Below are 26,082 nucleotides of genomic sequence, written 5' to 3' on the forward strand. Positions count from 1 at the left end.
AATTGATCATTCTTATCTCTTTGCTGTTTTACGGGGGTTTGGTTTTAAGGAAAATTTTACTTGCAATATCAAACTTGTATAATAATATTTTTGGTGTGCTCAAAGTAAATAACACCTTAAGTCAGCCTTTCCCTGTCACCAGAGGTATCCGTCAAGGGTGCCCCTGTCTGGCCTTCTATACTCCCTATCAATTGAACCTTTACAACATCGTTTACCCACGCGGCTACAAGGGTTTTATCATCTGCCGTTAGAAAATCCCGTAAAAACCATTGCTTATGCGGATGATCTCTGTGCAATTGTGCACTCAGATGACGATGTTCGTGCTTTGGTTGAGTCTGTCAAGGAATTTAGCCTGGCTAGCTCGACTAAAGTTAACATGGAAAAGAGCAAAGTTTTTTATTTAGGTCCACAGAATGAGACTCCCCCTCCAACCCTGCCAGGGCAGCTTGAATGGACCAATGAAGGAATACACTACCTCGGTGTCTTTCTTGGAATTCCAGTTTTTATTTCAAAAAAACTGGGAATCGCTGATTACCAAAACTGAGCAGCAGTTACCAAAATGGAGGGACTATTGAAGCAGCTTTCCTACCGGGGTCGTACTCTAGTCATTAATAGTCTTGCTGCATCAATGCTATGGCATGTTTTTAAGGCACTGCAGGCCCCAGCTTTTATCCTAAGAAAACTTCAAAGTCTTTTTGTGGACTTTTTCTGGGGGGGAAAGCACTGGCTCCGGCCAGGAATACTAAGCCTACCGACTACAGGGTGGACAGGGGCTAATAGAGGTACCGAGCAAAGTGATGGCTTTCTGCCTCCTCTCAGCACGAAGGCTTCTATACTCCGACGTCCCATGGAAAGCCTTTGCCCATTGCTTGCTTAAGCAAGCTGGGAAACTTGGCTATGGTGACGAGCTCTTTCTTCTCAACACGAAGCATGAGGATATGACATCGGTCCCCCTTTTTAACCGAAGCATGCTGGAAGCATGGCAGGCGTTTTATTTTCGCCGTGATACCAGTGCTTACTCCCTTCAGATGTTTTTAAAGGAACCAATATTTTAAAATCCTTTTTTTAATGGGGTCTGTAGTGACAGATCTTTTATGCAAAAGTTTATTGATGTCGGCGTTACCAGAGTTGAACACCTCAGGAACCCCCTTGTACATAGATGGAAGCCAGCTGCTGACATTGCCGTGGCCACCAGTGTGAGGTCCATCAGAGTTATTGGCAGAATTTTCTCTGTGATCCTATGGACCTTTAAGCAAACCGGGTTAAAATGGGACCCAGACATTGAAGATGCCCTCCATCTTTCCCAATGTCCTTTCCCAAATCTGTTAATTTTATTTCAAAGTTTTATGCCCTTTAACCAGATGGAGAAATCCTCAGTGTACAATCTATGTGTTCTCACCCTTTTTCCTGACAAACCTGCAGAGCCACAAGCTCATTGGCGAGCGCTGCTTCAAGCTAACCGTTCCACTACAATAAAATGGCAGGTGATGTACAGAGAACCTATTGTCAAGCGCTCGGGCGATCTGCAGTGGCGGCTGGTGCACAGCATCCTGCTTTGCAACGTCCTGTCCCACCATATATGTCCTAAAAACTCGGAATTGTGCCCCTTTTGCGACACCCCGGAGACCATTTTTCACATTTTAATTGAATGTTCAAGGTTGGCCTCGCTTTTTGGAATCATGTCACGTGTGATCCGGGGGCTCGGTTTGTGTTTTACACATTGTGTTTTTATATTTGGTTTTAATGTCTTGTATCAATGCAAAAATGAATGTCTTTTAGCAAACTTTTTGTGTTCTGAAGCAAAACTTGCCATTTATTTATCGAGGAAGCGAAAATTGCAGAACACTGATGTTTTCGCTGATGAACTCTTAACTATTCTGAAAGCATTGGTTACGTCGCGTGTTCTTTTTGAGTTTGAAACTCAAGATCCTACTTTATTTAAAAACCGGTTTGGTGTGAAACAATCCTAATGTAGCATGGTTGGTGGTGCTCCAAGAATCAATTTATAAACTTAATATTACCTCTTTGTTACCCCTTCCTTTCCTGGTTATTTATTTTGATGCTTGTACGAACATACTTCACCATGTGAAACTTGAATTTTCTCGAAACAAAGGGGAGAAGTTTCTCTCTCTCGCTCTCGCACTCGCTCTTGCTCTCGCTCTCTCTCTCGCTTGGCACGCACGTGCAAACGCAAGGGACTGTTGCTCAGTCTCCGGCGGTACGTGTGGAGCCTGTGTTGCTTTCTCTCTTCTTATCATCTTCTTCTCCTCTCTCTAATGTATTTTTTGGGGGTGTTCCTTGCGTAGAAACTGTTATCAATGCTTTATCAATTACTTGAAAATTGAATTGGTTTCTTCTCTTCTTTTTTTTTCACTCTTGTATATAATCCTTTGCTTTGTTGTATTGAATTTTTATCATTTATACTTTTTTAATAAAAGGACGTAAAAGTCAGTCTCTCACTCTCTCACTCTCTCACTCTCTCACTCTCTCACTCTCTCACTCTCTCACTCTCTCACTCTCTCACTCTCTCACTCTCTCACTCTCTCACTCTCTCACTCTCTCACTCTCTCACTCTCTCACTCTCTCACTCTCTCACTCTCTCACTCTCTCTCAGAATCCAACCCCCTCGTTCATTATTATCAATCCTTCTCCAAGCTCCTGTTCCCCATTTCTTCGTATTCCGATCTTTTTCCTGTACCCCTTCTCTCATTTTCCCCATTTTCTTATGATCTCATAATTCATGTGTGTAAACTTAGACATCACTTACCGACAGTTGTACTCATCCTTTCCTCTTTGTCCTCTCCCTGATCATGTCACATCTCAATCATCTCCACTCTTCATCACCCCCTCCTCTTCCTCCTCCTCCGACCCCTTGTAGTAACACGAGATACGCCAGTCGGCGCTACACTAACTCGCAAACGGTATCATCGGTTTATCCTCTCACGGGGTGACTTCCGCTGTCAATGATCCGCTACTTGTCCGGTAAATATGTCTTCATTTCATCATAATTATCGTTACACTTACACTTTGGTTTTACTATTTGTCTTTAGGAATCGTTTTTATTATTCCACCCATAATCATCGACTGTGGAACAGTTTTGACAGCGTGAGCACTAATGCCGTGTACACTGTACAGGGCGGTCCCATGGATAGCGTGGCTCCATGTACAGCACCACTCCGTGTACAGTGCGGTGCCGTGTACAGCACCATGCCGTGTACAGCGCGGCACCGTGTACACCACCACTCCGTGTACAGTGCGGAGCTGTGTACAGCACCACTCCGTGTACAGTGCGGAGCCGTGTACAGCACCACTCCGTGTACAGTGTGGCGACGTGTACAGCACCACTCCGTGTATAGTGTGGTGCCGTGTACAGCACCACTATGTGTACAGTGCGGTGCCATGTACAGCACCACTCAGTGTACAGTGCGGCACAGTGTACAGCACCACTCTGTGTACATTGTGGCGCCGTGTATAGCACCATTCTGTGTACAGCACTACTCCGTGTACAGTGTGGTGCCATGTACAGCACCACTCCGTGTACAGTGCAGTGCCATGTACAGCACCACTCTGTGTACAGTGCAGCACCATGTACAGCACCACTCCGTGTACAGTGTGGCACCGTGTACAGCACCATGCCGTGCACAGCACCACTCCGTGTACAGTGCGGTGCCATGTACAGCACCCCTCCGTGTACAGTGCAGCACCGTGTACAGCGCCACTCCGTGTACAGTACGGTGCCGTGTACAGCACCACGCTGTGTACAGCACCCTCCGTGTACAGTGCGGCGCCGTGTACAGCACCACTCCGTGTACAGTGCGGTGCCGTGTGCAGCACCACTCCGTGTACAGCACCACTCTGTGTACAGTGTGGAACCGTGTACAGCACCACTCCGAGTACAGTGCGGCACAATGTACAGCACCAATCCGTGTGCAGCGCCACTCCGTCTACAGTGCGGTGCTGTGTACAGCACCCCTCCGTGTACAGTGCAGTGCCATGCTTTGTGCGACTCTGTGTACAGTCCGGTGTCATGCATTGCGTGACTTTGTTTACAGTACGGAGCCGTGTACAGTGCGGTGCCATGCATTGTGCGACTCCGTGTACAGTGCGGTGCCATGCATTGCGCGACTTCATGTACAGTACAGAGCCATGTACAGTACGGAGCCGTGTACAGTGGTGCCATGCATTGCGTGACTTCATGTACAGTGCTCCTTGTACAAAGCAGCCACGTGACCAGTGTGGCGGCGTTTTCCAGCTCTACCTGTACAGTGCAGCGCGTAGTCCCGTGTACAGTGCAGCGCGTAGCCCCGTGTACAGTGCAGTGCATAGTCCCGTGTACAGTGTGGTATCGTGCTTTGAGTAGCAGTGGAATGGTGCTGATGTTGGGAAAATTTGTGGAAGGATTGACTGTGGTTGAGTTTGAATCCCTTGAGGCCATCGGTGCCCTCACATACACAAGGGTACTGTGTCCCAGTTTCCCGTTTCGGTTTGTGTTGTTTCTCCATCTTGTGTCTGACAGGTTCAAGGAATAGTCCTGAGGCGAAGTATCGTATTGATTGTATGTCATGGAATCGAATGAAGACCTCTGCGTGTCCCATTTCAGACGGCACAACATGAATGCAGAGGCCATAGCCACATGGCAGGTCGCATACTACCTGCCAAGCAGTCGGCGCTGGGTCCGTGGGAGACTCGTACTGATGCCTGGCTCGCTGTGCTTCTCTGCCGATGACGCTGTCACACCACTTCTCTCTTTGCACCTTCGAGACATTTCCGGAATGAAACGAGAAACAACAGGTCTCATCTTCAGTGCCATGATCTTGTCCGGTCCTGGTTCTGCAACTCACTGGTTTTCATCGATTAGGCCGAGCCGAGACACGGTCTACAACGTCCTTGAGCACTTCTGGCGCGCGGAACTTCTCGGTGGATCAGGGAGGCTGTCTGGGCGCAAGCCGACGTCCACCCGTGGCAAGGAACTGCTCGGTTTGGCTGAGCGATCGCAGCAACGCCTGGTGGAGTCAACGCGTGCTCTGCATCGGCAGGGCAAACAGCTGGATGGTATCGGGAAGAATTTGGAGAATATTGAGGGGGACATGGAGGTAGCGGGTACATTACTGGGCCAGCTTGAGGAACCGTGGTGGTCTTTAAACTGGCTTAAGCCTGGAAGAAGTCGTGAGGAGGGGATGCAGTTTGAGGATGAATTGGATAGTTGTACAAAGACGGTACCGACGTCTGGACAAACCTCGATAGTCCAAGTACCTGCTACTTACTGCTTTGGACGAACCGGGGAGATGTTGCCTGGTTTTCTCGCCGTATTGTCGTCGGGGCTGGAGGTCCGGGATGGTGAAGGCAAAACCGTGCACGCCTTCAGACGAAATGAGGTTGACGAGTTGGAAATACAAGGCCCGTATGAATTGACGGTGAAGCATCGCCAGCTGGGCCGTCCCGATGTTGTGTTCCGTGTCCTGTCCGCGACCATGCCAGACGTTGCAGCTGTTCTGCGGATGCAGTACAGAAACCGCTTTTCGGGCTGGGATGAAGAGGAGGATGTTCATGCTGAGGATTCCAATCGCGGTTTATGGGGGAGTGGTGGGTATTGATTTGATTTCCTTCATTTCGTTATCTGCACACCCTAAGCATGAAACTTTTCAATAATGGTCATTGATGTAAGCTTTTGTAATCCCACACAACTGCTGCAGACTCTTGCTTTGGGAGGAGTCCAGTATGCTGGATATGTCTTTGTTCTTCTTTTTTCTGTCATTGTCTTTCTGTTGGTATTGCTCATCGTGATCCAATTTCACTTTCTCTCGCTATCCATAACGATGTGCTCTGTGTACTGTTGGAGGTCGCCTCTGAGTTCACCGGTTATCGACTATATCCATCTAGTGCTAGAAGAGGGTGTTGCATCTCTAAAGATGCACTTCTTCTTCCTTCTTCTGAATGCAGCAGAAGGCTGTGGGGTAATTATCGATTAGCTGAGGCCTTGGCCGTGCCACTGATGCAGTGCCCTTTGTAGGTTAGGGCAGGTTTTTGTAATCTGTTCACGGTGCCGGTTATAGCTCGCCGACTCTACGCAAAGGACACCGTGGGATCTTTAACGTCCACCGACTAATGCCGGCAGATGGGACACCCGGTTTATCTGAGGGACGGCAAACACATTGATGAAGCCTGTGAAACACCGAGATGAGATGCCCTCCTGATTTGGTCACAATGCCCATTGTGGATTTTGTCTGTGTTTAGGTTGTGGATGTGAACGATCCCACAACCACACTATCACTCAAAATGAGTAGGCCATTGTCTGCCTGTAACTTGACAAACTTCCCTACCTTGGGATCAAATGGGATACAATGAATCTTGTCTTCCCCTTCCCCTTCCCCCTCGAACCCCTCCAACCCCCCCCCCCCCAAACTGCCAAGCCCAACAAGATGACCTCTCATAACAGGTGACATCTACTTTACCCTTTGAATGATGGGCTCAATTTCAGTTTTTGTAATACATTGTATTAATTTATACATCAGATTTTTATTTGATAATGGACATTTTTATCTTGCAAGTCGAATATGGTATTTGATGATTTTTAGGTCATTTCTTCGAGCATGACCGAATAATATGGATGTTGAGAGGAGAGGTGACGATCCGTCCGTCCGTCTGTCCGTTCACAATGAAGTTGAAGCGGGAGATCTGGTCATTAGTGATCCTGATAGAGGTCGATGAGACGTACACGATGGTATGACTTTCAAGGTCACCGAAGGTCAAGGTCAAGGTCACGAGGCCTTTGAAGTTGCGAAAATGACGATTTTCAAATTCTATCTCCTCCGCCATTTCTCAAGCGATCTTGAATTTGATTGTAGCATATGAATCTATGGGACGATATCTAAAGTTGGTCGGGCCGGATTTTCGATATTCGCTTTGGTTTTCGTGTCACGTGACTTCAAAGTTGGCAAAAAATTTGAAAATGACGATTTTCAAAATCTATCTCCTCCTACATTTCTCAAGCGATCTTGAATTTGATTGTGGCATATGAATGTATGGGACAATATCTAAATTTGGTCGGGATGGATTTTCATATTTCGCTTTCGTTTTCGCGTCACGTGACTTCAAATTTGGCCAAAAATCCCTCCTGACCCGAGAACACTACACCCTAGTAACAGGAACTCATGCTTGTTTCTCTCAGAGATGACCGTCACTCCCGCACGGGTGTATTTTTTTTGTTTTGTTTTCTCAGCACATTTTGGAAATGAATATTGAAAACAAATAAACATAACCAAGCACGATGTTCACCTCACCTGTTTTCGGCACATTAGTACCGTTGAACGATAAATCCTGTGGTGCACTTACCCGGCAAGTGGCTTTTCCAAAAACCCATCGTCCTGAAATTTACCAAATGTTGTCTGCTTGTAATATTGAGAAAATTTGCTGACGCTACCGGTCGCGTTTAATGGGTGGCCCCTCTCTTCAGGTGGTTATCGAAGGACAACGCATTTGTGCATATTAAGTCTGGTCAGAAATTGGAGGTTGTCGTTCATTCTGGGGGGGGGGGTCTTTGAAGACCTGCACAGTTTAAGTTGGTTTGTTTCACTCTTGAGGGCACTGGCTCTGAACTGGTTGTTACCCCACATACGCGAAGCGAAAAGCAAGCGGCGTCGAGCAATTTGTTCACTCCTGTCTACAAACGTCGGTTTATGATCGAGGAACAGCTTGATTTCAATTGAATGTGATATTTTGAACACTAATTGGTAACAAACCTGCAGTTTCGCAGTACTTTGGCTCTGAATTCGTCCCGATCGCACGTGCACAGAGAGGAGTGAGATATATATATATTTTTTTTACTCTGTCTGCTTGTCTGGAGATCAAACAAAATTGGAAATCATTATAAACAGCAACCGAGCTGTTTTTAAGGATGTCATAAAGGACACAAGCGGGTACGGATAACTAATGTAACGTGTTAAATAAGGTGGTGTAAAAGACGCTGCATCAACCGCAGTAAACTTCCAGAACCCTCCTTTTTCGATGACCTTTAAAAATATTTATTTTATTTAAATTCATTTATATACTCAAACCTCCTCGGAACACAAACCACCCTTTTAACACTTTCAAAAACCCTTCCGTTTAGCAGAACTTGGACAAAATGTTAAAGCATTTTACGTCATCACAACTAATCAAATTTTCCGCTCATCCTTGTTTCTCATGACAACGTGGGGGTAATGTAGAACCATGAAGTTCTCCAGTTTACAACAGCTTTTATAACACCATGTGATTATCACACTGGTCTGTCGAGAGCTTTCTTGTGCGGCTAAGTTTGTGGGTCCGTAACTAACCCATTCTGTTACCGTTAACATCTTGCAGAGCCATCGCTGACTTCTTTCACATTTCCAAAAACATGTTTCTGATAAATATCGGATTTTGATATTATCCGTCGGTTCCACATTGAAAGCATTCCTTTAAAAGTACAACGTTTAAACAGTTGTTTGGATTACATTGGCAAAGGCAATGGGAAATAAGTGAATTTTAATAATAACCGAGTATATTTTTGTTATTAAAACTATTTATTTAACCTTTTGATGTGGAATTTCCATTCAACTGAATTACAATATCTGCTCATTGTTTTTTTTATTTTTCTTTTTCTTTTAACTAATACAACAAGGAAACGTAGACACAGAAGAGGTCATTTGGCCCATCGTGGCTCCATTGTAAACAGAAAATTCAATTTCAGTGAATTTTTATGATCTTTCTTTCTTTTGTGGGTGCTGTCATCTTGGCCCACTCATGATATTTCCAATGTGTCCTCAGCACAAACAGATGTTTACAACTTGATCGCATTGATTTGATTCATCCATTAATCATGCTTGTTATTTGACTGCAATTTATATGAAGTTTCCATTCCTGAAGTTTAGCTCGTACATGAATTTTTTGTGTGCATGTGGCTGCTGGTTTGCATCATTGCTGGAAGTGCACTCCCCTCGCACTGTGGGTTAAAGCAGGAATTTGTGATTTCGCCATGGTGCCGATGATTGTTCACCTACTCTTCACGAAGGACACCATAGGGTCTTTAACGTCCACCAGCCACCAGTACTGGTAGATGGGTCCTCTGGCTTCACATCCTTCCGACGGATGGTACACACATTGATGCTTCGCCCGACATACGAAACACCAGGCTGGCAGTTTATATCTCGGATCTTGATTCGAAGCCAGGTTAGACAGCTCAGACATGAGTGTGCATGCCTCTCAGCTATCCTACCAGCTCACGAGATGATTAATTAACATTGAGGTGCAATTCCACAATTCATGGGGAGAAAATGTGAGTCGAAGGATGTAAATGTTGACACAGCAATATAACTGCTTCCAACGATCACCATCTGTGCATCATACTCATTCCACATGATACAGTAAAACAGTACATGGTATCATAACATCTGTTTACAATAGTCTTCTGATGGCTATCATAGCAAACACCCTGGTTTTATTGAGCTGCAAATCATAGACACCACTCTATTTTGAAATGTTTTTCTGAATATTTCTTCTCTTCCCTCCCCCACCACCCCTTCAACTCCCCCGCCCTCCCCAATCTTCAGAAAGACATGAACCCACACAAACGTCTCAAATTATAATGTTGTATTATGTATTCTCAAGAGGAAAACAGCAAATTCCGAGCACAATCTGGGTCATAGGAAGCATTCTTGTTAAGATTTCAAATACGTTGTATGAAATAACCCCCCCCTCCCCCCATTGGACTTTCAATAATACAATGACAAAACAGCCTGATCTTTAGTATTATACAAGATTGAGGCTCATGAAAGAGAGGTGACAGGGTAGAATGACAATGTACTGACTGTGAGGCTGCCTGGACAAAGCAAGCAAGGGATTTAATGAACTCTCAAAGAGAGAAAGAGAAACATAGTAACCTGCAAATAAGAGGGTTGGGTGAAGTATGGTTAATGGGGGTAGAAAAGATAGGGGTACTGAGATGGCAGTGCATCACCTGCTTGAAGCCAAGGAGGGAAGAATATGATTAAACCACATCTGGGAGGCAGTTCCACAAACTGGAGAAAAGAGGTGAGGTGTGCAGTCAGCCTTGATTTTGGAAGTCTAACCAGGAGGGACAACTGGATGAATGTGTGCATACTGGAGGAGTTGGCGAGTGTTGATAAGTTGAGCGGGCAGAGGGAGCTAGACTGCAGGAGAGTGTGAAGCCACCAACCTGTCTGCGATGTGAGAGCAACAGGACTTGTGTTTCAGCCTCGTCACAAGAAATGTTAATGATGTTGAGTTATTAATACCAAAGACTCCAGGTGAGATGTGATGTTGGAGCACCAGCCCAGAGAGGAGAGCAACACTCCATTGAGCTTGCGGCAAAGGCTATTGGTTATTCCGATTATTATTATTATTTTTTCAAGGAATGCCTTTTACAATAGTAAGCCCAGGAGAGGTCATGGCTGATTGCGAGGCCAAGAAGAGACTTAGTACCAGCGACTGACCATGGAAATAGGTAGGTGGGTTTGGTTGACGATCATTCTGGAGTGACAGTGTGAGATTGTTGGTTGTTTGGGTTCAAAGGCGATCCCATTCAAAGGGCGATGTAGAGTCTTATGCTCAATAAAATGTACGGTCAAGGCAAAATAAATATGAATAAAACAAAAACCCAGCATTTTCCATCAATGTTTAAATCATTCCTGTTTTCTTTGAGAAGCTCTGCTCCAAGAACGTGTAGTGGTTAGTAGGTATCGAACATCCTGAGTTTGGTCTGTGAACATCCACAGACCTTACCCTGACTAAAAGCAGTTTTTAGCTTGCCTGTTCGAAGAACAGGGAGTTATAGCGATACCCCCGGTGTCAGCGTGAAAATTTTAAAGTTTTTGGTGCAAGTTATTTAGAAGCTTGCCATTCATTAATATGTGTACTAGGATGCTGATATTTGGCATGGAGGTTCCTTTGGGGTATACTATTGGTGTAGTGAAGTTGAAATTAAAAAATAATTTCATTAAAAAACAATTTTGACCCGTTTTGAACTTAACTTTTTTTTGTAGCACATCAATGTTAAAGTTTTTGGTGCAAGTTATTTAGAAGCTTGTCATTCATTTAATATGTGTACTAGGATGCTGATATTTGGCATGGAGGTTCCTTTGGGGTATATTATAATTGATGTAGTGAAGTTGAAATTAAAAAAGAATTTCAATTAAAAAAAAATTTTTGACCTGTTTTGAACTTAACTTTTTTGTAGCACATCAACGTTAAAGTTTTTTTTCCTTTCTAATGTTTTTATCTACCACTATTTTTTACTGATTACAATATACAAATACATGTATTGCTTTAAAATTATTTGGATCAGACTTCACTGCAATGCTTTATAAAAATATTATTAGACTAGTCTTTTAAAAACGATAAATGTATAAACAGGCGAGAATTGGGTGGCTTTGACACCAACTCTCTGGTTAATATACTAATAAGGAAAAGGTGCATCACAAGCCAATGCAAAATATGCTTGATGAATGAATGAATGAATGAATGATTCTGAATTGCTAAACCAAAAGCATCCACTCGTATTGTAGAACATGCAATCTGCTGACATAGTGGCACGCCAAATGTCACGATCAATTGTGGACCAGAGACTTGGTCACCTGTGAAAGCAATTAAACCAGCAAAATCGAACTCTCACTGAATTTACCTTCCATGATAACAAAGGTCCCTCGACCTTGTTTTGAGGCCTGTAATTATTATACATGTCTTAATTCTCGAAGTGCATTTGTTTTAACAATGACACCTTATGCTGCAGCGTTCCAGCACATGAGTTTGGCATCACTGAAGCCTTCGGATGCAGGTACAGGGGGTGATTCATTGCAGCAGGTGCAGGCACAGCATGCTGTTTCGGAAGACGATGTAGCTGCAATCGGCCAGGTAAGCGTTGAACATCACGCGTCGAACATTACTCCTGTGATTGAACCAACTGACTCTCAAAATGGAGTATTTTTTCCTTTAATGTTCAGTGGTTCACTGGAGATACTTCCTCGAATTGGGGATGGCCAATTTTTAATCGAGCAAGTATGAGGGTGCACAAAGTCATGAGCACGCTTATTGTACAGTACAACAAAGGTACATGTAAAAAAAAAACTGATATTGTCATATTTACTAGAGATACAACATTACTTTTAGACAAAATCTCCAGAACGATCCATGCATTTCTCTCAGCGTTGTATGAGCTTTAACGTCCCACTGCGGTTGAAATACGTCCAGCTGCACATGGCGATCTGGACTGCCTCGTCATTTTCATAGTGATGGCCTCTCGTGTTAGCTTTCTAGGGCCCGAACAGATGGTCAAGGGGCCAAGTCCAGACTGTACGAAGGTGGGAGAGCACTTCGCAGCCATTCTTTGAGATTTACTCCAATATTGGACACGCAGTGTGAGATCTCGTTGAACTTGCGTTGTCGTGTTGAAAGCTAAGCTGACAGCTTTTTTTCATCAGGCACTTTTTGCAAAGGCTGCTTGGTTCTTGGGTCAAAATGGTGGAACCAGCTTTCATTACCAGTCATGATACAGAATAGGAAGTCATTGTCCTCGGCATCATGTCGTGGAAGCAACTGTGATGACACATCCAGGCATGTGTTTTTGTGTTCCTCCATAAGCAAACAGAACCCAACGGGAACAAACTTTCTGATATCCCAAGGTGGCTCTCATATCCGGTACGGCATGGTGTCCCATGCCAAGCTGTGCCGTGATCTCCCAAATCATTATGGTTTGGTCCTCACTGATGAGCACATCAACTTTCTGCTTGTTGCGTTCAGTCATGACGCTTCTCTTCCGGCCACAGCGTGGCTGATCGGTGACGCCTGTGTTTCCATCTTCGAAGTGTTTCACCCACCTTTTGACACTGCTGGCACCCATGCAGGCATCTCCGTACACCTGATTCAATCGGCCTTAGATATTTGCAGCTGAGTTCTCCTTCACGAGGAATTCAATCACTGCATGTTGGCGAAACGATATGTCGTTGACAGCCATTTTGTCTCAATGGATTATGGGAACCCCAGTGGTGTTCATGCGCTGAGCCTGTGTTTATATTGGAGTGGATAGATAGATAGATGTCACCAATAACTCGTATTCTACTATATTCGGCACAAGCATGTGGAATCCACTGATGCTCATGACTTTTCATACAGCCATCGTACTTAAAGTACACTTCATGTATTGTAGATTCAAACAGTGCACAGGCCTAGCCAAAGGCCTTGTATTTTAAAGCTTCTTTTATCTTGCCAATGGCACTTTGAGACAGAAATACGTGCTTGTGGCAATGCCAGACAGGCTGTCTTCCCCTTCGGAAAAAGAATCAATCCACGGATGCATTTCAGGCTTGATTGTCATCAGCACAAAGTGAATCCCTCCCACCACCCCCCCTCCCCAAAAGGTTGGCATCCCATGTATGATTATATTTAAAAATTCACTTCTCATCTGTTATGGAGCCATGAACGCATTTGCCTACTTCGTGCTGATGATGGACGGTAAGCCCAAATCACATCCATGGATTGATTCCTTTCCTGAGGGAGGGGGTGGGTTGGGGTGAGGGAAGAGGACTGGTATTTTAATAAACGCTTTTAATGCCTGCAGGCTGACTGACACTGGGGAAAAAGCGTAACAACTAGCACTGCGTTTAGTGGAATGATGTTCTGTGTTTTCTATCACAAATTTAAACTTGGCCGAAAGCTTCATTATAATTTTAAATATGCAGTTTAACGACTGTAACCCCTCACTCATATCTCCACTCCCCCCCCCCCCCATCCTCGTTCACCAACAGCAATTCATTTTCTCATCCCTGTGTTTCAGGTACTGGGTCAACAAAAGGCTCTGGCTTTAGATGTGCAAACCGAGGTTGAACGACAGAATGAATCTCTAGGCCGCCTTTGTGACAAGACCGTGCTGACAACGGCGAGGATAGACGAAGCGAGCCAGCGGGCAGCACACCTTCTCGAGGGTGGTGGTAACCGACGTTGGCGCTTTTGGTGACTGACTTGTTATTCCTCATATCCACCGGGTTGTCCGTTGTGCAAGTGCCCCTGATTTATATACAACATCCCTGTTTCGCCATCCTGTTGATGATATCACATGCATTTTCAATGGGGATTCTCGTTTTGTGCTTCACTAAGCTTCCTGTGACCCATCGGAGTCGAGTGCTTGAACATGCTGAGAAAGGTTATATGTTATATTATATTGAAAGGTTATATGTGGTTGCATCTCCACAGATCTGAAAATCTGAAACAGAGATGCTTCCTCTTCTCCTGTCGGTGCTTTATTTATGGCAAAAATTGTTGCCAGAAAGATGGTGTGTGAACTGTGAATTACAGTACATGTTGTGTCTTAACCACTTGGATGATCTTCAAAATGACACGTTTTTGGGAGAAGATTAATTGCTTGTTTGTTTGTTTTTGTTTTTTTGATCTATTTTGCCACTATTCGCACTTTTATTGACTGACTGTTGTACTTTGTTTTATTGATCGTCGTCGATCAAGTCCAGCATCTTGATGCAGGAGTTGGGAATTCAAAAAAAAATGTTTTTAATGAGGCCAGGCGTATTTCCCTTCGTATTATTAATCTATTTCTAGTGTTGTATTCATATTATTAGCTCAGCTGGAATGTAGTTCGGGGGGGGGGGGGGGGCTAATGGGATGGCGTGCCGTCTGTCTGTCCGTCCACAAACACTTGCAATTTCTTCTCTGACACCACACACACAATTTCGATGAAACTTCACCACAACCTTCATCACTCGTGATCTACCAAAGTTTGTTCACGGCATTAAAAAAATTGCGGTCTGAAGGAGTCTACAGAGGGAGTTTACGAAGCGGTTGCTCCCCCCCCTCCCCCACAACATATGTATTTGCTCTCTTCTCTGAAACCACACACACAATTTCATTGAAACTTGCCCACAACTTTCATCATCCGCGATGTACCAAAGTTTGTTCACGGCATTAAAAAAGTGGGGTCTAAGGGGTTTATGGGGAAGGGGGGTTGCCCCCAAAATAGGTATTTTCTCTTTTCTCAGAAACGACACACAATTTCGATGAAACTTGACCACAACCTTTATCACCCGTGATGATGTACCAAAGTTTTTTTTTTCACTGCATTAAATAAAATTCCATAAGTATTTAGTTTCTTCTCCATTAAATATTTTGTGGTTCGTCCAAACTTACCAGTGGTTCCCTGGTTTTATTATCCATCCTCGACCAGGTGAACACCCAGGTGTATTTCCCCTTTCTTTTTTATCATTGTGTGGAGTGTAATTATTATCTAATGAATGGGGGTGGGATGAGCAATTATCACTTTGATTTATTTGTTTTTCGTCCTTTATTGACTTGATACATCAACACGTTTTGCTAAAAATGCATCCATTGAGCCTCAATTGGGGTTTAGTGATTACCCAGAATGCAATAGTGCTTGTCGGAGCACCAAGTTATCTTCATTTTCTGATTAACAAGGAAGACAACTTGGTGGAGGGCAAGGCAAGAAATATTCCCAGGATGAAAAGGAAAAATGATTGGGATTTCTCTCATGTCGTAGGACCTAGGTTGAGCAAATCAACGTGGGAATGGCAAATATCAAGAGGTTTTACAAAAGGAGACAGGATAGAAAACCACGCAAGCTGTGGGTTGATCAAATACGACATGACGATCAGTGGAGACTGAGAAGCTGCGATCGAGGTTGCTCGAACCATTTTGACAAAAATCGTGCAGGCCTATACTCTGTCTATCATTTGTCACCTTGGTCAATATGTTTTTTTTTTTTTTTTAAGTATATCACTTTGATTAACCTTTTAAATAAGTGTATTTATGATGGCTCAACGGATATATATATATATATATATATATATATATATATATATATGTATATATAATAGGCTCTGACCAAGTGAAGTGTTTTCTCTTCTCGATAGAGGTAAGGGTTGTACAGGATGCTGTGTATATGTTCAGCTTTTAAGTGTTGATTGGCCCTTGTCAGTTTGTATTGTGTGTCTCCCTGAATGAACTCTGAAGTATCAGCTTGGTTTTAAAGATACCTATTGAGGCCTAGGTCACATTTGCTCTACGGCGGCCGTACGCCCTCTGAATTGACAGAAACGTGCGGCGGCTGCAGAGAAACTGAGGTGGCCTCAGGGAGGCCCTACGCCGTTTGGCTATATTTTACAGGCCGTAGGGGCGCCGTGGAATTATAGCGCGGAGTTATAACTTTTTTTCATTTCTACGTTCGCCGTAGCAATTCGACAAAGCCAAGCTATGACGTAGATGTGTTCCACGTACGGCGTATGGTGGGCTCGCGCTATTCGTGCGGCTGCCGTAAGCTCTTCTCGATGAAAAATGAATTTTCCCAAACCCCAAAAAATTACGGCGGCCGCACTATTTCCACAGTCGCCGTACGGTGGCCTTGTGGTCTGTGTGACTACCTGCGGGCAACGCAGGGTCGACGCACGGTTCCCCTACGCCCGCCGTGCACCTACATACGGCCTCCGTGGCAGTCTGCGTCGACCGTGCGCTACCGATAGAGATCGGAGTATAAGTGTTTGCCTAAACCAGTGTTTCTCAACCAGAGTTCCCCGGAACCCTAGGCTTCCGCAAGAGGTCGCTCGGGGTTCCGCGAGAAACAGTAATAAATAGGCTAATGTATTTTTGAGTAGTTTTTGTTTGATTTAATATTCGAAATTTTACTATACACGTATGGCATATTGTTGGAAACTCCTTGGTTATTATAATAGGCTTCAACCTCTTGTATTATTTTCAATTATAACAACCATAAGGAATGTTATATGATAACAACTATAACAACCACGAATCGCGATGGACGCGCGGAATAACGACTCGTCATTGAACACGGCACAAGGCACACGGCCTGTACGTGATGACGTCACCCACTCGAAGCACGATGCGCTATGGACGCCCGGAATAACGACTCGTCATTGAACACGGCACATGGCCTGTACGTGATGACGTCACCACTGATGACGTGGTCTTTCTGTGTCATTGCCAATAAATTTGACAAAAAGGGGGTCATTTTTTCCTTAAACCAGGTATCCGAAAAAAAAGATATTATATTTACCACGTGAACTACGATAAAAATATAAGAGCTAGATATTAATGGTATATAATAATTTTTATACAGGGGTTCCCTGAGACATGAAAACTATTTCAAGGGTTCCACAAGGGTAAAATGGTTGAGAAACACTGGCCTATACAGTGGTGACCCCAGAATCCCAATTTAATTCGTTCCAGGAGGCTGTTCGGATTGCAAAAAGTTCGGATTCCAAAAATATTTTCCCAATAAGAAATAATGGAAAGTGAATTAATCCGTTCGTGGACCCAAAGAAAACCCACTTTCAAGACACTTTAAGCTGACATTACCCATGTTTAAGGTAAAATAGGATGAGTAAATGACCTTCGGTGCTGGTGTATGGTATGTAAACTGGTACAATCGCCACATCCAAAGGCCCACACAGGCTCGAGCTCCATCCTGGGTTCCGATCGCTCGCGCACTCTGCGAGAGCGCTGCCCCCGGGGCAGCTCATCGAACATGATGCCCACAGAACCACAATCACTTTCATCAAATGCATCGGGCTGACGTAATCATGGATATTCCAAATTACCACCGGTTTTTCTGTGAAATTAAATCCTTGCCCGACAGTCCGTCACACCACGTGATCGGATTGCTTTTTTTGTTATTAATTAAAACACAAGATGATTAAAAAAACAAACATCACAAATGAAGGTGAAAACACGAGGTAAGGCCCGTCACATTTGGCTCGGCGGCCGGAGGGTCTACAAAATGTACGGGCACGAGCAATTATAAAGCGGCCGCAGTATTTCCACGGTCACACAATGTAGCAGTCACATATGTTTTTATTTTTCGGGTAGACGCACGGTGTATTTATAAATTGTGGAGACCGAAAACGTGGGGGTGCCATACGGTCTTTGATTTGATGTCGCACGGTGACCTTAGGGCGTCCCTGCGGCGGCCATATAATTTTCAAGGCAGACGCAAGTTCGCCTCAAGGTGCCCACAAGGCGACCGCATGGGGGCCCTAAGGCCACCGTATGGCGACCGTGGAAATAGTGCGGCTGCCGTAATTTTTTGGGGGTTGGGAAAATTCATTTTTCATTGAGAAGAGCTTACGGCAGCCGCACGGATAACGCAAGTCCACCGTACGCCCTACGTACGGTCGACGTGGAACACATCTACGTCATAGCTTGGCTTTGTCGAATTGCTACGGCGATCGTAGAAATGAAACAAGTTATAACTCTGCGCTATAATTCCATGGCGCCCCTACGGCCTGTAAAATATAGCCATACGGCGTAGGGCCACCCTGAGGCCACCTCAGTTTCTCTGCGGCCGTCGCACATTTCTGTCAATTCAGAGGGCGTACGGCCACTGTATCCTCGCCGTAGAGCAAATGTGACTGAGGCCTAAAGTATCGATCGACACACGAGAGATGCTTTCACAAGGACATCCCACCGACGTACTGAATGAACAAAGCGCGAAGATGCGGCTCGAACAGGTGGGGGAGACACGTGAACAAACATGAATGCTACGTTGTGTTCGGTTTTTTTTTAAATGTATTAGGTTTTTAGGGCAAAATTTTCTTGAAAAAATTGTTCGGATTCCAATTTGTTCAAACAATGGGGCGTTCTGATTCTGGCAGCACCACGGTATATTATAGTTACAGTGTATTCAGTTATATATACTGGTATATTTTTATTTCAGTAAAAAAAGAACTGGTATATATATACCCACTGAGCAACTGATATCAACCACAATCAATGCAGACTGCCACGGAGGCCGTACGTAGGTGCACGGCGGGCTTAGGGGAACCGTGCGTCGACCCTGCGTTGCCCGCAGGTAGTCACACAGACCACAAGGCCACCGTACGGCGACTGTGGAAATAGTGCGGCCGCCGTAATTTTTTGGGGTTTGGGAAAATTCATTTTTCATCGAGAAGAGCTTACGGCAGCCGCACGAATAGCGCGAGCCCACCATACGCCCTACGTGGAACACATCTACGTCATAGCTTGGCTTTGTCGAATTGCTACGGCGAACGTAGAAATGAAAAAAAGTTATAACTCCGCGCTATAATTCCACGGCGCCCCTACGGCCTGTAAAATATAGCCAAACGGCGTAGGGCCTCCCTGAGGCCACCTCAGTTTCTCTGCAGCCGCCGCACGTTTCTGTCAATTCAGAGGGCTCAGTTTAAAAGTTGATAGATTAAATTCATGTGGAGTTGATATGGTGCAAGCATGATGGGCCAAATGGCCTCCTGTGTCAGTTCCTTGCATTACTCTCATAACAGTTTGACATTTCTCTGTGATTGATATTGTGATTAGGGAGAAGACTTTTTGAAATGTAACGGAATTCCACGAAGCCACATTGCATTGTGGGAAACTGCGGAGTGACACTTGTGCAAATTAATTTCTCATTAACATTGCTGTAAGTAATTCCCCCCCCCCCCACCTCCAATAATTAATTGCGAGCAGAAGCCCGTGGTAAAAATCCAAAAAAATTAAAAAGGAGCCTTTTATTCCTGTGCTGGTGAAAAGAGCTCAGAAATGGGAGGTTTAGTAAGGAATGTCTTGAGTTGTTGTATGCACCTGGCACTTAAAGAAAAGAAGAGAGTAAAATGAGTTACAACTTATGGTTAATAATAACAATTAATTGGTTTATTTCAAAAAGACTTTCACAGCCATGGGATGAAAGTAGTCAAATTACAAGTACTGTATTGCACAAATAAAACAAAAGAAAACCACCTCACCCATGAAATACTGGATAAATGGGATTTTAAAAAAATCACAGATCTATAATACAGCAAAACACAAGAGACACCAAACTCATGTTGACCACGAGGACCTCATCCAATTCTTCTTGAAAATGGAGGTTAAAAGGGGATGGGACTGCACTGTTAGCGGTTGGTTCGACATCTCATAGCAGATAACATATCAGAGTCCCTGAGGTTATTGTTCCTCGCTGGGAGAAGGCAATCTCCGAGCATGTTTAATTTTATGAGTACATTGCCAAAATGGAGGGAGAGCTGTTCGAGCCTCTCAGAAAGGTCAGGTCAGGTATGGGAGCATGCGCCAGAGCAGTGCGTCTCTGCGTCCACTTTCCACCGGTACTCTGGGGCCTCCGTCTGGCCATCCCCCAGGCAGATGCCTGGCCCATCCCCATCTCCTTGAGGTGCCGATCAACCTGCTGCAACCACGAGGCACGTGGTCGGCCCATTGGCCTCCTCCACTCACGAGACTCCTTCGCTGAGAGAATCTGGTGAGCAGGATCAGCGTCAGGAAAATGAGCCACATGTCCATACAGCCGCAGCTGACGCTCACGGACTATGCAGGTAACAAATCTCATTTGAGTCTCTCTCAGCAACCGCTCGTTGGACACAAAGTCCATCCAGCGATAGCCAAGGATTCTCCGAAGAGACCTGGTACCCAAGGAATTAAGTCTCCATCTCAGATCCTTGGTCAGAGTCCAAGTCTCGCATCAATAGAGCAACACTGGAAGCACCAAGGACCTGAAGACTCGGACTTTCGTTCTCCCGCACAGGTACCGGCAGCGCCACACCCCGTGATCCAGTGAATCCATGACTCCCCAGGCCCGACCCAAACGTCTATTGACCTCTGACTCGCAGCCAGCAGAGACATGAATATCACTGCCAAGGTAAGTGAATCTCTCCACAACCTCAACATCCTCACCACCAACATCCTCAGAAAGGACAGGAATATTAAGTACCTGGCAAATGCCTCCATAAGGTTTCGTTCTACAAAGGTCACTGGAGAGAATTATACGAAACACTTTCCATTTCAATTTCTCTAAACATTCCCTCTGGACTTGAGTTAAGCCACATAACCATGCAGGTGACACCAATTCCAAAGTGTGTAACAACGTGTGAATAAACTGTTATTAAACCAGAGACAGGGATTTACAACGTTTCAATTGCTGTGAAAAGTAGAGTTTTCTGTTGAACGTTTTAGATTTGACCTGAACTTGAGTGTCTTGTTTCAAGTTTTCTTGCATATAGATGTGGAACAGTTTAACACAATCAGTTTGATTAATAACTGAATCTCCGATAGGAAAACTAGGCACCTCCACCGGGAGTCTTTGAAAACATGTAATCATGACTTGACATTTACTCGTATTTACATTCATATTATTTTTAGATGACCATTCTTGGACACAGTCAAGTTGCTGCTGTATAAGACTGGTATGTTCAATGTCACGACAAGTTTGACAAAAAGTCATGTGATCAATGTACTGATGGAGTGAAACTTCAGGATAACCAGTCACAGTCACTTATGGCTCAGAAAGCTACTGGACCAATTGTTGTTCCTTGTGGGACCCCAGCATATTGATTTATTCAAAACAAGTGGTTTGGGTAAATCTCAGTTCTAAAGGTTGCACTATCTGCACTTTATATGTGTAAAGATGCAATCTCTTGTGTACAACTTTGTGTTTTTCTGTATTATAATTTCCCAATCGGTTTGGATTCATATTGAAGCAGCTTTTACTGAATTTTTTTTTCTCTCTGATCAACATTTCCTTTTTTCAGGGGGGACAGACAACATTAGCCTATTATGTATACCTCGCAGGGACTTGCGGAATATCCACACAATGTAAAATGTGACTTCAAAACCTTAATCTCCCCCCCCAGCCCTCCTCCCTCACACACCGCAAGTCCTCAACCCCCTCCCAACCCTAAGGCTTCAATCCCCTCCACGTAACACTCCACAACTCCTATTTGCGTAGTTTCGATAGAACGTCATTAACACATGGGACGATAGTAGATTCTGTTCGTCCGATATCCGGGGTGCCTACTTTTGTGAATAAACTGTGTAACTAAATGATTTTGTGTCCTTTGTCCTCCCTCCCCGTTTACTTATTAAATACGCACATGAAGTCTCATGGTTCCTGAGAGTTTGGAGTTGCCCTGGTCGCAAATGGCTTTAGTTATGAATCGTCCCATAAAAGACAGATTGGGTTCGGGTCAATCGGCACCCGCACAGAAAGCACCCCGCGTCTGATGTGGTGTCCGCTCAGGCTCGAACCGCCATTTGGGTGGTGGGTGTGATGGGGTATCAGCACATCACATTGCCAGCACAAACGTTCCACCAAAGGATGGTAACGCCTGCCTCGGCGACTTGCTTTATCCACATCATTGGAAGTAAATAATGATGGAGGTTTTCTTTCACATGGTCACGAGATTCTCCGACTTATGAGGACAAAACCCCTTATAATGACATGGGTTTGAAGAGATAATACTCAGGAAAACAGATGGCTACTTCAATCACTCCCAAAAATAAAAAAAAAACAACCCAGGTTTGAAGCAAAAAGATGTTCACTGTCTATGTGCATATACAATACAATGTGGTTACATAGCTCGGATAGATTCAAATTCCACTGACCAGAGACTTGAATCATGAGACCTGTACCTTCACAATGCCTGTGACACCTATCGACTCCAACCTTTCATTATTTGATGATCCTTTTAAGTCCCTTTAGTAGTTTTACAGAAAAGGGAAAACTTGTCTGGAGGGCATGGCAGTTGTGAATATGACAGCTCTGAAGATGTCCTTGGCTTTGCATGGGACCAACATGGCAGCCAAATGACGTCATTTAATGGGTGGAACAGAATGTTACGCACAAACGGACGGATGAACCAGCGAATTATTATAGAGTAATGCCAAATTCCAAAATCATCATATTTCTTAACAGGAAAGATATTGTGGTATATTTCTTTACAGAAAATTAAAAAACAAAGTTGCGAGTGATCTTGGCAGCGATCTGTTGTCTTGTACACTGCCTGGGCTCAATTTTTGGTCTCGATTGAAAAAAAAATATGATTTTTCCGTCGCTTTGGATTAATTTGAAGCCACTTTCACTTATTTTTTTTCTCTCCAAGGAACGTTTCCTTGTTTCATTGGGTGGGGGGGGGGAGGGGGGGTACACAGACAGCCAGATGGATGACATTAGCCAATTATATGGATGTATATATTTTTCACAGTGAGGCTTGTGGAGGACTTAAGGGGCTGTCACACCTTGACGTTTTAACCATTAAAATGTATGTAAAACGCTGACATACACTGAACTATTGATGTTTTTTTTAAGTTTTGGGTGTATAATAACGTGTTGGACGTATGCATAACGTATTAGTAACGTACACAGAACGTTTCAATCACATATCGATAACTTGTACCAACGAATGCTGAGCGTGTTGTCGGCGTTCACAACCTATGCCCAACGATAGCCTAACTTATGCATAGCGCGGCAGTGTATCACGTGGCGTAGGCTATTCATAGGCTGCGGCTCGACGATTCAAATCATAACCACACTAGACATCGAAGTGTGAAGCCGCTGTCACACCTTGACGTTTTAGCCAGCGTATGCCGACGTATGAAAAATTTGCCGAACCAAGCTGGCACGCGTCGAATACGTTATGGGTAAGTTTTGTATACGTTGAGAGCACGCTGGCATACGTCGTAGTACGCTGGCAGACATCGTAGTACGCTCGCATATGTCGTCATATGCCGAGTAGGTCGAGAAATTTTCAGCATGTTGAAAATTTCTCGACGTACTCGGCGTATGATATACGTTCTGCATACGCTGGCATAAGTTGTAGGCACGTTACGCGATCGTCGACACGCGTTACTTGTATGTTACTCATAAGTCGAAACACGTCAAGGTAATGGTTAGCGTCAGTGTTCCAGACTCGCTGTTTTTTTTTTGTTTGTTTTGTTTTCCTTCTCCTTCGGTATGACGGTGATGTTGACACTTCGATTTCTAGTGAGGTTATGATTTAAATCATTGAGCGGAAGCCTATTAATTATATTATATCATAACCGCATTCGAAATCGAAGTGTCAACATCACCGTCATACCGAAGAAAAAAAAAAAGAAAAGAAAAAAAAAACCAGGGAGTCTGGAACACTGACACTAACCATTACCTTGACGTGTTTCGACTTATGAGTAACGTACAAGTAACGCGTGTCGACGATCGCGTAACGTGCCTACAACTTATGGCCAAGCGTATGCGGAACGTATGAGTCACGCTGGCATACGTCAAAAAATTTCAAGCATGGAAAATTTGTCTAACACCTCGGCGTACTACGACGTCTGCCAGCGTACTACGACGTCTGCCAGCGTACTACGACGTATGCCAGCGTACTACGAAAAATAGCAAGCGTACTACGATGTTGACAGGACTTTTCGGTAGCTTGAGCATTGATGCGTGATTGTGTGCTTGTGTACGGAGTGCTGTTGGTGGTGTTAATATTTGTTTTTTTGTTGAGCTTATTCGTCAATTGAAATTGTTATTAATTAATTAATTAATTGAAATTGTTGTCGAAAACATTGTGCTGATCAATGGTGAGCCCTACTTTGCATGGATAATTTCATGATGTGTAAGTTTCAATGAAACAAATTGATTGGTTCTGTGATTTCAACTGTTAAAGACATTTGTAGTAGAAGTCGTTGGACCCAAGGGTCTTCAGAGTACACTGTGCCTCTACTCTTCCGCCCATATTAGTCCTCGTGTAGGCCTTGGTACATGCCAGCCACGCTTGGTACATTATTAATTGAAGGGTACTCCTTGCTCCTTACATGATTAACTGTACTCCTTGGTACATGATTAATTGAAGGGTGTTTTGGTGACAACTCGTGCACCGGTGGAACCTTTGTGAGGATCTCCTCAAAAGGCTTGTAGTGAATGGTCTTATGTGGTGCTTGTGGTGAAACGCCTCCCTGTGACTCATTCCTGATGTTCCAGGTGAGCTGTGCGAGTGCGTGGTGTTTGATCAATAGACCACCTATTCATGTTGACCTCCACCTCACCTCCATCGTCTCCTCCATTTCAATCCCCTGCTGGCTGACATGTGCACCATGCACGTTGCAACACGTTACAAGCACAGGCACAGCAAACGACGTCTGTCTACAGGTATGTGCTGCCATTGCTGCCAAAGGGAGGGGTGAATTGATATCGATCATCGTACACTATTCTATACCATCTAAGCTGTACTCCTTGTTTTTGGTGTTCAGGAAAATTATCTCACCAAGTAAACCTCCTCACCCCACACCCCACCCGAATCATATATAGATACATACATTACAAAATTTTATAAAACCAAGTCTGGGCTGAACACCATTTGATGCCAATTAATTGTAAACCTTCATCGAACCACTAAAGCAGTTCTAGACCAGGAATGCCAATGTCAATAAAGTAGTTCACGGTGGACTCTTCATCGATCCATGGAATTTCATCATTTTGTCCTGGCACGAAATAGCATGGTCTTAAAACGACGATGTGGACAGCCGGTCTTGCTGGCACTCGAGTTGAACGTAAAACATTTTTCAAATGCAGTTCATCACACCATGGATCAGAAATTTTCTCCAGATCACCAACCAATGCTTAACTTCGGGGGCCCGTCTGCCATCACAAATGCTTTCCTGCCAATGTGCCATCCAAAGATCCGGTGCGTGCGGTTTCCTCGTCGCTCCCGCAACATGTCCGCTTAAGTTCATGGCTCTCTTTCCGGAATGCAATTGAACCTCAACAGACGTTTACTTTCATGACTTTTGCGTTCACATCGACTTTCCCAACGTTGCACTGGATCCAACACCTTTCACGGATACCACCTTGTGACGTCACGCCTGGATTATCTGTGGCAGTTTTTGGTGTTAACAAGCTGTGTACAAACTTTGTACAGAACGTGTTCCCAAACAGATCGTTTCACTTCAAAGTATGCATGACCCAAGTTTAGCCTGCCTTGTGGGTTTGTGTGGAACGCCACCGCATCGGGATTATCCGAACTGAGCCAAAAACATGTTGCTTCTCATACTTTTACCATGTTCTTTTCATTTTAACCACGTGCTCATGTCGGAACAAAAACATGTTTACAACTAGAAAGGCACTCGGTGGAGCGCATACCTCCGCCACATAATGTCTGATCCACGAGAACATATCAGGCCGAATACATTTTTGAAACATCATGTGACACAGCACTATATCGTTTTTGGCCCTCTCTCTCAATGATGAAGAATCACTTTAAAAATTAAATAATTCCCGTATCCAGATCCGGATTT

The 26,082-nt window shown here is 44.3% G+C and overlaps 2 protein-coding genes across 3 annotated transcripts in view; both read left to right on the forward strand.

Annotated features, from left to right (window-relative positions):
• The first annotated feature begins 2,860 nt into the window (after window positions 1-2,860).
• SNAP47 (synaptosome associated protein 47) lies at window positions 2,861-24,902 on the forward strand. 2 transcript variants are annotated; one of them, XM_085874334.1, is made up of 5 exons: window positions 2,878-2,982; window positions 4,517-5,583; window positions 11,765-11,886; window positions 13,805-13,980; window positions 24,770-24,902. In XM_085874334.1, the coding sequence occupies exons 2-5, from the start codon at window positions 4,563-4,565 to the stop codon at window positions 24,771-24,773; spliced, it is 1,323 nt and encodes a 440-aa protein (XP_085730460.1). In that variant the 5' UTR covers window positions 2,878-2,982; window positions 4,517-4,562; the 3' UTR covers window positions 24,774-24,902. The 2 variants fall into 2 exon arrangements, with proteins under 2 accessions (XP_085730461.1, XP_085730460.1); XM_085874335.1 differs by lacking the exon at window positions 24,770-24,902 and having other exon boundaries at window positions 2,861-2,982; window positions 4,601-5,583; window positions 13,805-15,164.
• The window catches only part of LOC147030365 (protein Wnt-10a-like), a 49,054-nt gene continuing 47,797 nt past the window's right edge, over window positions 24,826-26,082 (forward strand). Inside the window, exon 1 of the mRNA XM_085874336.1 lies at window positions 24,826-24,937. Within this exon, the coding sequence (XP_085730462.1) occupies window positions 24,874-24,937 (64 nt within the window). The 5' untranslated portion in view covers window positions 24,826-24,873. The remainder of the gene's footprint in view (window positions 24,938-26,082) is intronic.

This window comes from Eptatretus burgeri, chromosome 3 (assembly GCF_056783735.1).
Source record: "Eptatretus burgeri isolate ZD-2024b chromosome 3, Ebu_testis_v1, whole genome shotgun sequence".
In the NCBI taxonomy this organism is placed as follows: Eukaryota; Metazoa; Chordata; class Myxini; order Myxiniformes; family Myxinidae; genus Eptatretus; species Eptatretus burgeri.